Raw genomic sequence first — 17342 nt, 5'->3', positions numbered from 1 at the left:
CCTGGGAGATCGAATCCATAGTCAAGGAGGCCCAACGGACTCAACCTGACCCAGGCACTGGACCTCCCCCCCCCCCCCATCGCCTCTTCGTGCCTGACTCAGTTCGGTCTCAGGTTCTCCAGTGGGGGCACACTTCCTGTTTTGCCTGCCATCCTGAAATCGATCGGACTCTGTCCCTTCTGAAGAGACATTTCTGGTGGCCCTCCATGGACGCTGACACCAGTTCTTTCGCCGCTGCCTGTTCTGTTTGTGCTCGTGGAAAAGCTTTCCACCAACCACCTGCTGGGTTGCTTTGTCCCCTACCTGTCCCTGGCCGCCCTTGGTCTCACATTGCGCTGGATTTTGTTACTGGACTACCCCCTTTACAAGGGAACACTGCTGTACTCACCGTGGTGGACCGCTTCTCCAAAGCTCTGCATTTCATAACCCTTCCCAACTCCCTACAGCCGTGAGACAGCCGACCTCCTTGTTCATCATGTCTTCCGCCTTCATGGAATTCCCTCTGACATTATTTCTGACCGGGGTCCCCAATTCATCTCTCAAGTCTGGAGATCAAGCCCTTGGAGCCTCAGTAAACCTGCCTTCTGGCTTCCATCCACAGACTAATGGTCAAACAACCTAAGCAAACCAGAATTTGGAAGCAGCACTGCGCTGCATAACCGCCGACAACCCGTCATCCTGGAGCACCCATCTCACTTGGGTGGAGTATGCCCACAACTCTCTGGTCAGCACTGCCACCAGAATGTCTCTCTTTGAATGCCCCCTCAGTTACCAGCTCCCCTGTTTCCTGCACATGAAGATGACATTGCTGTGCCTTCAGTTCAGGCCCATCTCTGCCAGTGCCGCAAGATCTGGAAGGATGCACGTGCGGCCCTGCTCCGCTCAGCCAACCACAACTGGAGCATTGCCGATTGCCATTGAATTGCTGCGCCAAACTATCAGGTCGATAGTTTGGCTCTCATCAAAAGACATCCCCCTCAAGAATGAACCCATGAAACTCGCCCCTTGCTACCTGGGACCATTCGAGATTGAGAGTGTCTTCAACCCCTCGGTGGTCAGACTCAAACTGCCCAGATCCATGCACATTGAGCCCACGTTCTACGTCTCCCAATTGAAACCTGTATCTGTCAGCCCTTTGTGCCCTCCTGCTGAACCCCCTCCATACGCCAGGATCATTGACGATCACCCAGTGTACGCCGTCCGGCGAATACTGGATGTGTGCTGTCGAGGCAGGGGTCTCCAGTACCTGGTCGATTGGGAAGGATACGGCCCAGAGGAACACTCCTGGATTCCCCGCTCCTTCATCCTAGACCCTTCCCTCATCCGTGATTTCCATTGAGACAATCCGGACAAGCCTGGTAGTTCACCTGGAGGCTCCTATTTTGTGGGGTGGGGGGGGGGGGTGTATTGTCACATTCCTGATCATTAATTCCCCATATTTCTCCTAATTTCCTTTGATTGTTCCATGGTTCTGACCATTAATTTCCCAATTGCTTCTAATTCTCTTTGATGACGGCACACCTGGTTTCCATCAAGACCTGCAGCATGAGAAGCCCGGCGTTACAACCACTAGTCACCAGATTGTTGGTTTTGCCTGTGTGGTAATTAATGTTTCCCAGCTGCTTTGGACCGTGTGTTCTAAGTTTTGCTCCAGTTTCAAGGTTTACCTATGAAATTCAGTCTTTCTGTGTCGAGGCTCCCTGTCAAGATCCCTCCTGTTTGCTGTTCGACATTCGCATCCGCATAAGCATCCTAACTCAATCTCCGTACCTGTGTCCTGCACTTGGGTTCGTTTCATTCGGTCATTGCAACACCTTCTGTATGAACCTATCATTCTCTGCAACTTCTACCATCTCCAAAGGGATCCTACTAGTAAACACATCTTAACCTCTTCCCCCCACTTTCAGCTTTCCACAGGGAATTCCCTTGGTAATTCCCTTGTCCATTCATCTTGCCCCACCAATCTCCCTCCTGACAGTTAAGCCTACAAGCAACCAAAGTGCGACACCTGTCCATTCACCTCATTACTCACCTCCATTCAGGGCCCCAAACAGCCCTTTCGGGTGAGACAACACGTCATCTGCGAATCTGCTGGGGTTGTCTATTGTATCCAGTGCTCCTGATGCGGCCTCCTCTACACTGGTGAGACCCATCGTCAATTAGGGGACCACTTCATTGAGCACCGCTGTTCCATCCACCAACAGCGGAACAGTTTGATTCTGATTCCCATTCCTTTTCCAACATCTTAGTCCATGGCCTCCTCTTGTGCCATGATGAGGCCATCCTCAGGGTAGAGGAGTAACACCTTATATTCTGTTTGGGTAGCCTGCAACTTGATGGCATGAATATCAATTTCTCCTGGTAAAAAAAAATCCCTCCCTCTCCCTTCTATTTCCCTCTCTGGTCTCTTCTCTGCCTATTACCTCACCCTGGTGCCTCTCCTAGTTTCTCATATGGTCCACTGTCCTGTCCTATCAGATTCCTTCGTCTCCAGCCCTTTACCTTTCCCACCACTTGGCTTCACCTATCACCTTCTGGCTAACCTTCTCCTTCCCCACTTTTTTACTCTGGCATCTTCCCTCTTCCTTTCCAATCCTGGAGAAGGGTTTCAGCCCAAAATATCAACTGTTCATTTCCACAGATGCTGCCTGACCTGCTGAGTTCCTCTAGCATTTTGTGTCTGTTGCTTTGGATTTCCAGCATTTGCAGAATTTCTTGTGTTTAAGATCTAGCCTTGGTATTTCCTCTAGGCCTGGGCTGGCAAATCTTTTTGGCAATAATCTTCTGAAAAAACTATCACACGTGCCACGGTAATTTTGAACAGGGATTATCATTGATTCATAAACTAGTAGCAATAATTATGGACTTTTTAAAGGAAAAGGGATGAGTACTGTTGTTTATTTATGTGTTCATTGTTTTATTATTAATAAAATTCTAGGGGACATTGAAGTACATGAAACATTTTACAAAACCTGTTCAAAAGTGATTAATATTAATCTTTTAAAAAGACAATTGGAAAAAGAACATCATTTCTAAATAGTAACATTATTGTAACTTTTTACTATCCAAATACTGATATATACACTATTTCAAAATGTTTCATCCAACGTCATTTGTTCTCGCAACTCTCTAGCTGGAACCAAGCTGGTGTGAGACATTTCTGTGAAAACATCTCGCTGCTGTCAGGTTAAAAAAAAACATTTGTTTTATTTGGCAGTAAAGAGAATTATTATAGATGGGGTTTAAAGAATTGAGGGGGGTATTGCATGTCACGCACCAACATAATATTTTGCGTGTGTCATCTTGGGTATGCCATCCCAGCTCCAGGCTATACATTTTGGTACATTTACACCTATCACTATCTCAGAACACCCCAAAAGTCAATGCACTGATGTTGTAATGGATTGAACTCTGGTAGCTAATTTGCTAATATGGCAGACAGTCTATGCCACAGAAATAGCCTATTTGACCCAATAGGTCACGACTGGTGTATATGGAGTTTCCTTTCACTCCATTTCACACAACTCTGTCAACATGTTATTTTACTCCTTTAGCTCTCATGAATTTCCTCTTGAACACAATGTTTTGCTTCAATTGTTCACTGTGGTTGCAAGTTTCATATTCTAACCACTATCTCCTGACTTTGATAATGACTATCAAATACTTATTGCCCCACTTGTTATTTCTCATAACTTTACAGATACATATCTCATCATTTTAATCATTTGTTTTTGCAGCTTCTCCAATTTCAGCTTACCTATGACACCTCCATTGCTTTCCAAAAAAGATTTGAGACAAGTTTGGCATTGCTTCTCTCTTAATTTTTATTTATCTTTAGGAATCAACAGGTGTTTGGCACAAACAAGAGAAAATCTGCAGATGTTGGAAATCCAAGTAACACACACAGAATGCTGGAGGAACTCAGCAGGCCAGGCAGCATCTGTGGAAAAAATTAGTTGACATTTCAGGCCAAAACCCCTCAGTAGGACTTCTGAATCCTGCTGAAGGGGTTTGGCCTGAAATGGTGACAGTACTTTTTTCTATAGATACTACCTTGCCTGCTGAGTTCCTCCAGCATTTTGTGTGTGTTAACAGGCGTTTGGTTTGGTTTCGTATTCTGATCTTATTGATCTGCACATTACTTCCAATGATCTCTACCTCAAATCAGTCTATTCATCTGTCTCGACACTCTCCAAAACATAGGTGGCCTCCTTGTTCATCTTCACACAGTTACGTTGAAGATTATTCACCAATTACATACTCATTATTAAAGACTGTAACTCTGCCATGGGTGGAAAAGGAGGAGGTTGGGCATGGGGCTGTCAACCCCATCCCATATAAACCCAGAGTTACAGAGACACTAACAGACGCTCCAACGACTTCATCCCTGGGAGAGGAAGGACACTTGTTTAGAAGACGTATGAAATCATGTGGTGAAAGCAGCCAATCTTTGGCCTGGACAGAGTTCTTTGGTGAGCTGCTTTCAGTGGCCTATGCCCCAGCTGGGGTGTTTTGCTTTGGAAGAATTAAAGATTGGAATAAATGATTAGCTTATCTATTTTTATGATTATGGTTTAAGGATAATACTGGTCATAGAGTCTAGGTAAATATTTCAATGGAAGGGCAGAGAAAACCATTGTAATATCTCATCTGGGAGTTCAACATTCTGTCAGCACTACATGGTCTCGATAATGTACTCTGGTCTTTTACCAGATCTTTCAACTTTTTTCAACTATGTATTTTTAAAATAGTATTAGCATTCCTATCTCATTGTGTATAGATTTGTGGGTCAGAGAGATATAATAACATCTATCTCTCCACTCTATTAATCCCACTTTAGCCTTTTGCTGTCACCTGAACTAATTTCAGCTTGTTGCCAGAAGCATCATCAATTGTACATACCAATACCAGCACTCGTCAGACATTTTATTTTCTCCATCTTAAAGAACAATTATCTATATGGTTGTTATCTCAGTATCAACTGTTACTGAGTCAGGCAATTCCAATTTTAAAACATCTTTTAGCCATCACCTTCTTCGAGTAAGTTTTTCCTCCCAAAAATGGACTATTCTACTATAGATGGTTACTAATGTGATGGCAATTCATAAGGTACATTAAAGAACCATTAAAGCACTTCACAGTTCGGTATACAAAAATGATTCACTGCTGGGCAAATTAAATGGCATGACCAAATCATTGAAAATAGTTTTATTTTCTTAAGGGTGGAGCAGTGTTGACAAATAATCAATTGCTTTACTAAAAAATCCCAATAATTGATTAAGTGACTGGCCAGATATACTAAAGGAGGTGCCTTTGTACTTAACTGATTAATAATTTAGTCTAATTTTATTTGCTTTGGTTTGGTTTATAGAATCAATTATAAATACTATTACGTTCTTAATGCATTTGTTTTATGTCAGTATGCAGTAGACGATTGTATATTCTTTAAAACATTTTCAGGCCTCTTCTGCAATGTACCTGATATGCAACAAATATCCATACAGAAGAAGGAATAACTTGTGATTGTTTTTATTCCATTTCCTTATCACATGGGATACTATTTTATCCCAATTTTAACTCTCAATAGAAGACTGAAAATAAATCTGTTCAGCTTGTCGATAAATTATCCCATTCACCAAATTCCCATTATCCCAGTCTCCCATTCATTGGAGACTGTATCTTCCACTTGAATTGCTAAACGTAACCGTTTTCAGGTGAGTGACAAGGTGCAGTGGTACCAGTGTTTGCCATGCTCCATAGCAGCTAACTTCCTCCATGTTAGAAGATTGTGGAATTGGATTTGAATGCAAATGAAAGACACATGATCCAGCCTGACACTGGTGCAATCCCTAAGGCTAACTCCACTTTCAGACTTGCCACACTTTGTCTTTTAAGGGCAGCATGGTAGTGCAGTGGTCGGTGTTACTCTATTATAGCACCAGCCATTAGCAATTAGAGTTCAATCCCTAATGCTGTCTGTAAGGAGTTTCTATGTTCTAGCATAACTGTGTGGATTTCCTCCAGGTTCTTTGGTTTCCTCCCACATTCCAAAGAAATACAGGGTTAGTAAATTGTGGGCATGCTACATTTCCATGGTGACACTTGCGGGTTGCCCTCAGCGTATATTTGGACTGTGGTTGTCATTGATGCAAATGATACACTTCACTATATGTTTCAATGTCTGATGTCTAGGTGATAAATAACAATGCTAATCTTTTCAGAAGAATGTTAAAGTAAGATCTTCAGCACTCAGCTGGACAAAAGAATCACTTGTCACTGTTCTGTTGTAATACAGGTAAGATTTTCAGCAGTGGTGCAAGTATGTACAGTATTTCTACATCCCTTTGTGTATTTCTGAAGGCAGAAATTAGTTGTTGCATTTCTCAGATTACAATAGTAACTATACCTCATAAGTATTTTATTGGCTACCTTTGGATGCCATGGACTTGTGAAAGTTGTGAAATAAAGTCTTAATGTGACAGGTAAGAAAATCAAGAGAGTACAACCACCCTGAAATATGTACAACAGGTAGATCTTAAATGCTTAAACTAATGAGTAAATGCTGAATTCAGTTCAATTCCCTGAAATAGAAAATATTTTATGGCACCAGCCCATGAAATAACTTGATAAAGAAAATTGGTTTTCAGAAATTATAATTTGTATAATTCATTCCATGTCTAACCTAAAGGATAATTCTTCCCTAATAATGCCCCTTCAAAAACAGAATTAAACTAAAGTTAGACAGATGGACAACTTGAATTTAACTGAGACTTTCAAGCTGATAAATTCATGTTCCTCTGTGTATTGCTTTTGTTTCGTAGCTTTTATGCTGTTTTGTTCATGGTAGTTCTAATTGTCCCCCATTATCCCATCAACTATGTGACTTGTACCTCACAACTCTGGCTTCACCATCTCAGGGATATTCTTTGCCCAATTCACTTTCCACCTACCATGACTGCAACTTAAAACCAATTTTTTTTCTTCCATTCCCAGTCCTAACAAAGAGTCTTTGAACTAAAACATTAAATGCATTTCTCTTTCCAGAGGCAGCCTAAACCGAGTATCTCCAATACTTTAGTCCAGTATCATTCTGGCAAATCTTCATTGCATCCTATACAATATAAACTTTCTGGAATTAATTGGCCAGAGTCAAATACTGTGCTCCAAATGGGATTTAACCAGAACTCATCAGCCTTTTGCATTAATTTCTTGTCCCTGTCCAAGCAGCTGATGATTTTACAATTCCAGCATCAAACATGAATAACACTGAATGAATGTACAGAATATGTCATCGTTTCAAGGCAATAATGGAGCAGGTGTTACTACTTCCTAAATGACTGGCTGCTTTGAATTAACTCTACTCAATTTATACCAAAAAAACTTGACTCCAGTGAAGAGGTCATGTTCATATTAAAATTTGTCAGCATTCATTAATTATATTTGTGTTTTCTTTCAATTGATTTTGAAAATTGCTATTATCACAGAAAAGAGATAGATTAGCTTTATTTGTCATATGTGCAGTATAAATATGTTGTGTCAACGACCAACACAGTCTGAGGATGTGATGGAGACAACTCTCAAGTGTCACTGCTTCTGGCACCGACACAGCATGCCCACAACTTACTAACCAATACACCTTTGGAATGTAGGAAACCCAGATGATCATGGGGAGAACGTAAAAACTCTTTACAGACAGTGGCGTAAATTGAATCCATGTCACTGGTACCATAAATCATTATGCTAACTGCTATAATGCTAACATGCCATGCAGGCACGATCAGCAACTACAGCACGCACTTGAAGGCTTCAGCCACAACTTATGCATTTGCAATTTATGGAATTACCATAGGCAAAAAAAAGTTAGTATTTTCAATTATTTCTAACAAGGGATATTTTTCATTTAAACAAGGATTTCAGCAAGATTGTCCTTTTTTTTGTAATGGTAGGTGACTAACCTCCAGTAGATGCAGTTGGTATTTTAAAATTTTCCATTTACTGTAACATTCTGACTGATTACATCTTCCAGTCACTGACATGCTCATGGATACGTGCCACATCCCCTTCAGATAAAGATCACAAGGTATGTTTTACACAAAACCTATTATAGGATTGCTAAAAACTGACAATATATTACTCTTTATTGGCAAAATGAAAAAAGTGTGGTCTGATACTAATTTTTAAACTACTTTTTTGAATTGCCAAACTTGCTTCAAACTATTGAATGAATGAGTTTAAAAAGTATTTAAAATTAAAGTCAATATTTTATATATACGTTAAATAGGTCACACATAACTGGGAAGATCACAGATGAAAGTTACTACCTCTTAAAGGTCAATAATAGTAGCTAGATTTTAATGTAAATTAAATGGTTGAAAAAGGTTTCTGTCTTTATGCACTTTAAAGAAAAAATACAATTAATTCCGTGCTTATAACCATATAAACCTTTAATAGAAACAAGAAAGTGCAAAATAGAAGCCATCATCCCAGTGACAATTCCTTAAAGTTTTTAAAAAGCCTTGAATGGCACTAATTACAGTACATAAGCAGAAATCAAGAGTCTTACAACTATTTTACATAAATTTAACATGACAGCAACTTTTTATTGACATATTTAGAAATCTAATTTACAGCATTTTGGAAAAGAAAGCAATGCATCCCATAACTTGTGACAGCAATAAAAATAATATTGCAAATTTGCCAAAGGCCATATTACCCTTTTACTTTTTTTCTGGCATCGTTTCACCTTTCGTGGCCAAGAAGTTTGGCAGCCAACTTCTGATCATGTCCTTTCTGTTTTCGCACTCTTCCTTGTATGATTGCATCTGGCCTATGTTAGGTTTCTGGCTCCATAGTAGTTTACAAGCTTAAATGTAATTTTATTTTGCATTAGATTTGATGACATAACTCCCCTTCAATTGTTCCCAAATGGTTCTAGTCCAGTGTGGATATTAGGCATGGAGACAGAAAGGAGGTGAATCATATACACTAGTCATGGATAAACCTTTATAACAAAATAGATCAGTGGGAATATTTTAATTAACAATGTATTCCTTTAAATTAAAAGTAGCAATGAAAACTAAATCCAAACAATATATCCTTATGTATACATAGATGATATTACTCTCCATATTAACACTGGAATTCTTTTTCCTTGAGTAAAATGAAAAAAAAAGACACAGACTTTGATGGAAAACAATTATGTCTCAGTTATCTGTATGTTAATCGTAGGTCATTTTGTTTGATAACAATTCTAATCTTAGAGGTTTTCTTTCTAGCACCACAAATTTACACTGGCAAACTGTTATTCAGAAGTGATGTTGCAACAAAATAACCCTTCAATAATGTTCAAAAGGTTAAAAAAAAACTCTCCAAGTGGCATTACTTTCCAATGAAATTAGCCAACCTAACAGCATCAATAAAAACAAATTTTAAGTGATTTGAGAAAACAGTGAAAATGTGTATTTTGTAATATTTCTCATCGAAACAGCGATTGTTTGTCTCTCCTCTCACTGTGGAAAGAGCAATATCTATCTCTCCCTTGTTAGTGAGAGAGAGCCTAAAGGATGTTGAAATGTTTGGCGTTTTTGATGGGCTGTAGACCATGGTCTCTCTGTGAGGGCTTTATTGATGTTTGCATGGTGGGTGCTGGGATTGAAAATGCTTTATGCTAGAAAAAGTGGGTGGAGGGGGAGAGAATTGATGTTACTTGTTGCATCTTCTGCATGGGACGGGTAGGAGGCTTTGGGATTCTTACATTTTTTTCCCCGTCATTCATTCTGTGGGGCTTTTCCTTCTGTTTTGTGTGTCTGCGGAGAGTGAGAATTTCAGGTTGTATATTGTATACATTCTCTGATATTAAATGTAAGCATTGAACCATTAAAATGTTGGTTTCCATTCCTATCTGAGCAAATGACATAGAAGGTAAAGTTCTATAAGAGGAAAAATATAAAATATTAAAAAGCAGAAGCGGTGAATCAATCTGGACATAGCTGTTAGGGCCAAGTGTTACACCAATCCAATTTCACTATTCATATAGATCAAAAGATTATTTTTCCAGATTGATTTAAATAGCAAAGTTTAATTGTCAACCAATTGGAGCAAAATTTATTTTGGTAAAAGTTGATCAATAGCAATGAATTCTCCTCACCATATCATTCTACAGGTTAAACTCTAGCTACCCTTCCATAGGCAATTTAATTTTGTCCGGAATTCTGAATCTGCTGATTTAAGAAATCAATAACTTAACATTAAGGAAATCATAAGTGAAAAGTTTGTAATTTAATGAAAAGAACAAATTCCTCATTATGGTACATGTCCACATTCCACTGTCAGAACAAATTCAAAAGGCAGAGGATGTCCCACTGTTTGACAAATAGTGATTAGCTACAAACCTAGACATGGATTTCTATAATTAGTTATGAATATTGAAACCTTCTTTGGAAAGGTTTATATTTTATTTCTCCCGAACACCACATTTTGCTAGGTCATTTATATGGTTTACAAATGTTGCATTGAAAAACATTTTAATTAATAAGTCTCAAAACTTAGGGAGTTTTATTAATAATTCTACATTTTCTACCAAAATGACAATGTCATATGGAGACTGTTCTACTGATCGACTGAAAAATAGGCAACTTCAGCAAAGCCACAACATTTTAATTTTCTTCAGTTTTAACATTACTTATCAGTCTTTGTGCCAATACTGCAGAGATATTTCCACTGGTGGCAGTTTGTCTTTCAGTAATTTGCCTCAACATGCAGTACCCAACTGTTGGTGAATGTACTTTGGTTATTCACCCTCAAGGATTATCCAAGCTAAACTCAACTATGCCCTTCACATTATATATATTTTAGTGGTAATTCTATACAATGACTTTGCTCTTCTTCACTCATGAGAGTTATGTCTAATTGTAGCAACCCTGTCCCTAAATTGGCTGAAATATGTTTCTGCAGCACAGTCCATGAGCTGAGCTTTGCTGACTTGAATGACTAAGAGATAGAAGTTACCTCAGTTTTCAATGCACAATCTACTAAAGACAGTGGTACACTCAATCAGAAAAAAGTACTAATAGAGCTATTCCATTAATTAAAATGGGGGGGGGGGAGGGGGCAGGGAGAATATCAGCATTATTCCGAACTAAGATAATGTGAACTTACATGATCTAGTGTGCTTGCATCCAAGCAGGTTGACCAATTCCACAAGATGAAATTGAGTACAAAGAAGTTTCTTATTTTCCTTCCTATTCCTGGGGCTTCACCTATGTAATACTATAATATATTTTAGGAATGTACAAGTGGAGCTCCGATTATTATTAGATTTACTAAACTACCCATATTATGCATTTTATAACAATACTCATAAAAGACACAGAGCTGAATAAGGAATTGTGGCCATGAGTTAAGTGTTACTGCTCCACATTCATCATACATTAGTCTTTCAATTAGAACAATTCACTCATATAAAATCAAAAATACCATTCTCAAATGCCCACAATTATGAAAATGATGAAGAAAGATATTTCACATACACATTTTAAAGCCTAATTCAGGCATTGCTTCCTTAAGTGCAAAGATTTTCTGTTATACAACACAATCTGAATAGACACAGCAACAACCCTTTCATACAATGAACAGGTACTACTGTACAATTACTTTTGAGTCTAGTGTGTAATAAAATTCTCAGGTCCTGGTCAAATGTTATGTGAGAAACATCATGGTAGAGAAGTCTTTCCCTGGAATTAGGATTAAGGCATCAGATTGCCTTCTACAGAACATTATAAATTGGCATTTAAATAAGAGAGGAATATTGGCACTGGAGTTGCAAAGAATTCAGTGGTGCATCCTAGCGAATGAAGGATGCTGGTGTACAATAAAATAATACATATGCAATATCGATTGGCACTAGTATACATCATACTGAATTATGAATATCAGAACATTTAAATGAAACATACTGATAAGCCAAAAGGTATATGGAATGTATGCACTGTATAGAAAGGAAATAAGGATTTCCAAAAAGTCTGCATGTTACAGAAAAGGATTTTAAAATAACTACTTCAAACAAGTTACAGCTAAAACCTACTGGCATCAAAATCTTAAAGGAGCAGTCAAAACGATACAATAATGCGCAAGCCATTTCTTGACCAATTACCATCCAAAAACAGGCATAAATAAAAGTTATTATTATAACCTTATTAGGGTAAAGTACAAATGATTTGGATAACCTGCTAGCACTGTACCCCAGTGTCAGGTACAGTGACAGAAGTAATAGTGATCTATCCCATGATCCCTGCACTTTTTATGTACAATATGTTAGTAACAAAGCTGGCAGAGATCAGTGTAGGAATGTGCATCTTTCCCAATCGCTTTGTAACAGAAAATGTGTCCATTTGTCTAAAATGTAAGAGTTTAATTTTTTTAAAGTAGTGCAATTAACTGTTCAACTATTGTAATAACTATATTGGGAATATTGATTTTTTATGAAAATATTGGTAAAATATATATCAGTAAACTAACTGTTTTGAGAGTATTTCAGGCCACAGTTATTGGTTTGGTCGGTTGGTTTCTTAGCTGGTAATGATAAGAAATCCACTTCCATAAATCTAATCCACTGGAGGAGCAGGAGGTTCTTGCCTTGGATTCTGAAAAATAAATAGAATGGCATTAAGTACAAATCATTACGAATACTAGTTCATTTGTGTATTTTCACAGTATGCCATTCGGGTTCAATTGGTTTCATAACTAAATACATAAATGAAGGAATTGCAATGTGCAAGTGGAATAAATTGATCCATAATGACCTGTTCTTGTAATATTACAGAAAATAATTACAAAAAAGCCTTTCCTAGTTAAATTATGTAGAGCAAGTAAACAAAGGCTAAGATACAATTGCTCACTGTTGACTTTGAAGGGATTCAATCCAGCTTTCAGTACAACAAACTGAAACAAGTCAGATTAAAGCAAGGATGAAACAAGAAAATAAGACTGATTTCCAAGTCATTACAGTGATCAACCAGCAGAACGGCTATATAATGGATTAAAATACAGTGCAAAGTATTTGATATCCTGTGTGAGCCAACTACAAGTTAAAGCAGCAAAAATTCCAGTACTTTTTGAACCACCTCTGACCAAGAGGGTGAATAAATACAGAAATATGCATTTTCTGATGAAACACTCAGTTGTTGAAAAGATTCTGGATATAAAACTTGGTGGAACAGCAGTGCTGCTCTAGGCCTTCATTATCAGTGCCAGCTCGCATTTGCGCTCTCCTGATTATATCTTGAAATAACCTTTATTCCTGATGTTCCTTGGGCCATCAGCTGACCCGCTCCCTGGCCAATCTTACTCCCCCCCCCCCACCCGCACAATCAACTGTCTCCTAGAGCCCTTTTAATGACTCAAGAGGATCAACATTATTTTCGCCTCTTTCCCATCAATTTTGCTACTGATAAATCCTCAGCCATCTCTTTCCTGCCTCCAAAGTGATTACTCTAGTATAATTGCGGCCAAGCAGACTCATTCTGTTTCCATAAATCCTAAATAATTCACAATATGTGCAAGTGTATTCCAATTTGCATCAAGCTCCATTCATCTGTATCCTATGTGCTTACTGACCTATGAAGGATATTGGTCGAGAGTGCCTTTTCAAATACTCACGTGGCTTTATCCCAACAGTGTTCTATGACATCTAATTTCTTCTTCGACACATACCCAATTTTATTTGCTCCATTAACTGGTTGTGTTCCTTTAGCCATCAAGGCTTACAGCTCTGGAATCTCCTTCCTAATTTATGGGTTGTAGACTCAGCCAGCTCCATCATAGGAACATGCCTAACCCACCACTGGTGCCATCTGCAAGAGGTGGACCCTCGAGAAGGTGGCATTCATTATCAAGGACCCTTAGCACCTGGGATATGTCGTCTTCTCATTAATACCATCAGGGAGAAGGTACAGGAGCCCTGAAGACACACACTCAGCTTCATAGGAACAGCTTCTTCCACTCTGCCATCAGATTTCTGAGTGGTCCATAAATCATGAACAGTACCTCGCCATTCCTCTTTTGTACTATTTATTTGTTTCTTGTAATATGTTGATGTTCTGCACCGTACTGGTGCCACAAAAACAATTTCACCACGTCAGTGACAATAAACCTGACCTTGATTCTAACATCTCCCTACATGCACTCATGTTATATTAAGTTTTGATAATGGTCTTGCAAAGCACGTTGGAACATTCAAATACTTTAAAGATGTTCCATAAATGCAAGGTGTTGTGCTTCATATCTGAAAATTGATGCAGCAAATTCCCCGGCCTATCTTTCAAAATCAAAATTTTGTTGGCCACCTAATGATCAGGACAAATGATCGACATTGGAATATGGGGCAACTTTGTTTATCAGATTCAGAATCATTGCTATTGAATAACAAACATGGAATTAAAACATCAGATATATCCAGAAAATATAATAAAATACTAGCTAATGCAGCTGTGATTTGTTTAACTTAATGTTTTGGAAGAGATGTACATTTTAAACTTGGCTGTTGTGCAAGTAAAGCTTTACCAACTTACATTGTGGGGCCCTTGTGATTTGCCACCTGTTGGATATCCTCTCAGGCTAGCAGGTCTCATCAGGAACAACACAAGGGCAATGATTATCCAAGCCATCATAATCATTGAAAATGTTAGACTGCCGTCATTGGTAGAGTTTGGTCCAGGCACTGGAGAGAAAGAGTGGATCTTGAAATTACTGTGCCAAAAGATGGTATGGGGCAATTTAATCTAATCAGCCCCGGGGAAAAGAAAAGGACACCTGCAATATTGGTCTGCATCCTTTTTGATGTTACTTTCAACTGAAGACAAAGAAAAAATATTTTGGGTAGGGTATAAAGCGGTGTTTCACACAATCTTGTACAGTATTTTTTTGCTCACCCAGCCAATTAGTTTAAAATTATTCCCAAAGTTTTAAAATCAGATTGTGTGTGCAGGCTTGAACATAGGGATGAGAAAATACTGAATCATTTACATCATTGTACATAGTTTCCAAGTCTATCTTGTTTGAAAAAATAATGAAGAGGCTTCACAGGCCTAAATTGACTTTACCCAATAAACTATGTTTACAGGAAGTGTAAACTGTATTTGTGGTTAAGCACATACAATAATATATATTGTATGCAGTAAATCTCAAATATATGTCTGTGCAGAGAGAATATATACCAACTGACAGTATATTCTGCAGATCTGGTAAAATCTAGGGGTGAATTTAGTTATACTCAAGAGTTTCTGCAGATGCTGGAAATCTTGAGACACACACACAAAACATAGATCAGGCATCATCTAGGAAGGGAAATTAACAGCTAACATCTTGAGCTGAGACTCTTCATCAGGACTTGAAAGGAAGGGAGTAGAAGGCAGCATAAAAAGGTGGGTGGGGGTGGGGAAGGAGCACAAGCTGGCAGGTGATAGGCAACTCCAAATAAAAAAGGGAGGAAAGTGGGTGGGGGAGGGGTGGTGAAAGGAAATGAAATGAGAAGCTTGGAGGTGAGAGGCAGAAGAGGTAAAAGGCTGAAAAAGAAGGAATTTGACAGAAGAGGAGAGTAGATGATGGAATAGAAGGAAGCCAGGGAACCAGAGGGAGGTGATGGGCATGTCATGAGGGTAGGGAAAGGGGAAGAGAAGGAGTGAGAGGGCCACCAGATGAAGTAAAACAAAGGTGGGGGGTGTGGAAGAGAAAGGAGAGTGGTTACTGCAAGTTACAGACATTAATGTTCATGCCATCAGGAGGGAGACTACCAAGATGGAATATGAGGTGTTGCTCCTCCAACTTGCACTGTGCCCTCTTCTTGGCAAAAGATTAGGCCATGGGCAAACATGTTGCTGTGGAAATGGGAAATAGAATTGAAGTGGGTACATCAACAATTTGAGTCACTCATTTCTAAAGCTTTCAAATTCAACAATTACTTTTTTTCCAAAAAAGGTAATATTTAATATTACCTGATGATACTGTTTAATTTTATTGCATTAGAAGTAAATTCCTAATTGTTTAACTCATTGACAAGATGACATCTCAGTTTATACTCACAGCAACACTGCTCCTACCATATCAGATATATTCCCTTTGACCTGTCAGTCCTTCCCCTACCCTCCTTGAAACTTAAAACACACTTATTTTCTCTCTTCCCCCATTTTCACAAAGGATCCTTGACTTGAAACATTAATGGTTTCCTTCCTCAGATATAACCTGACCCGCTGAGTATTTCCAGCATGCATTTCCTTCCTAACTACATTAATTCATTCATGGCTGGTAATAAAGCAAATAGAACCATAGAATCCTCACAATACTGTGATTATATATTTTTGGGTCAGTAAGAATGCATTCTTGTTTAAAACTTAGAAACATAAAAAATAGGAGAATGATTGGAAAATTGTCCCTTCAAACCTGCTCCACCTTTCAACATAATCAAGGCTTGTTATTCAAACTAAGTACTCTGTTCTAGTTTTTTGTACAAATCTAGATCCAAGAACAAGGTCTAAATCCTTTAAATATAGTTAATGATTTGGCTTCAATTGCCTTCTGTCATAAAAATATTCCACATTTTCATCTCCCAGAAGGTGGTGAACATTTTCCTTGTCTCGTTCTTAAATGGCTGACTCCTTCTCCTTAGACTATCACCTTTTGTCCTACACTTCCCAGCCATTGGAGCATTCTTCCTGCATCTAGGCTATGCAGTCCTATTATAATTCTTCAGATTTCTAGTGAGCATAACCTTAATTGACTTCAACTCCCTTAATACATCAGTCCTGCCATCTCAGGAATTAGTCTCCAAAATCTTCACTGAATTCCTTCCATAGCAAGAACATCCTTCCTCAGATAGGAGATCAAAACTGCGCAGAATACTCAAAGTATAGTTTCATCAAGGCTCTGTAATATTGCATCATGACATCACTGTTCCTATTCTCAAATCCTCTTGCCTCGAGGGCCAACATATAACTTGACTTCTTAATTGCCTTCGGTGACTGGTGCACAAGGCCACTCAAGAGAAACCTCTCCATTTCGAATTCAGGTATGAAACTGCCTTCCTGCTCTTGGATCCTATACTCCTGTACTCTGAATTGAATACTAGTTAGAGAGTCTTTCAAATGGCTTTTTGATGACTTTCCTATCAACTGCCTTGGAATATTATAGTAAGAAAACTTTTAAAAAGCAAGCTGCTAATGTGGTTTTGGTGGTGGTGTAATCACTTTGTGTAAAGAACTTGACTATTTTTAATATTAAACATGAAACATTATGGTCTAAGTAAATGGAATATTCAATGAACAGTCCAATAACTCCAAGGTCAGAATGAT

General features: G+C 38.5%; 2 protein-coding genes across 2 annotated transcripts in view; both read right to left on the bottom strand.

Moving 5' to 3' along the window:
• ugdh (UDP-glucose 6-dehydrogenase) overlaps positions 1-7990 on the bottom strand; it is a 38383-nt gene extending 30393 nt beyond the window's left edge. Inside the window, exon 1 of the mRNA XM_063043284.1 lies at positions 7956-7990. The gene's annotated coding sequence lies outside the window, so the exon portion shown is untranslated. The remainder of the gene's footprint in view (positions 1-7955) is intronic.
• A 435-nt stretch (positions 7991-8425) lies between these two features.
• smim14 (small integral membrane protein 14) overlaps positions 8426-17342 on the bottom strand; it is a 45170-nt gene continuing 36253 nt past the window's right edge. The window contains exons 4-5 of the mRNA XM_063043282.1: positions 14568-14716; positions 8426-12641 (exon numbers count right to left, since the gene is read on the bottom strand). Coding sequence (XP_062899352.1) covers positions 12603-12641; positions 14568-14716 — 188 coding nt within the window. The 3' untranslated portion in view covers positions 8426-12602. The remainder of the gene's footprint in view (positions 12642-14567; positions 14717-17342) is intronic.

This window comes from Mobula hypostoma, chromosome 3, assembly GCF_963921235.1.
Source record: "Mobula hypostoma chromosome 3, sMobHyp1.1, whole genome shotgun sequence".
Classification (NCBI taxonomy): Eukaryota; Metazoa; Chordata; class Chondrichthyes; order Myliobatiformes; family Myliobatidae; genus Mobula; species Mobula hypostoma.
The sequence above is the reverse complement of the archived record's forward strand: the minus strand, read 5'-3'. Positions and strand labels throughout refer to the sequence as shown.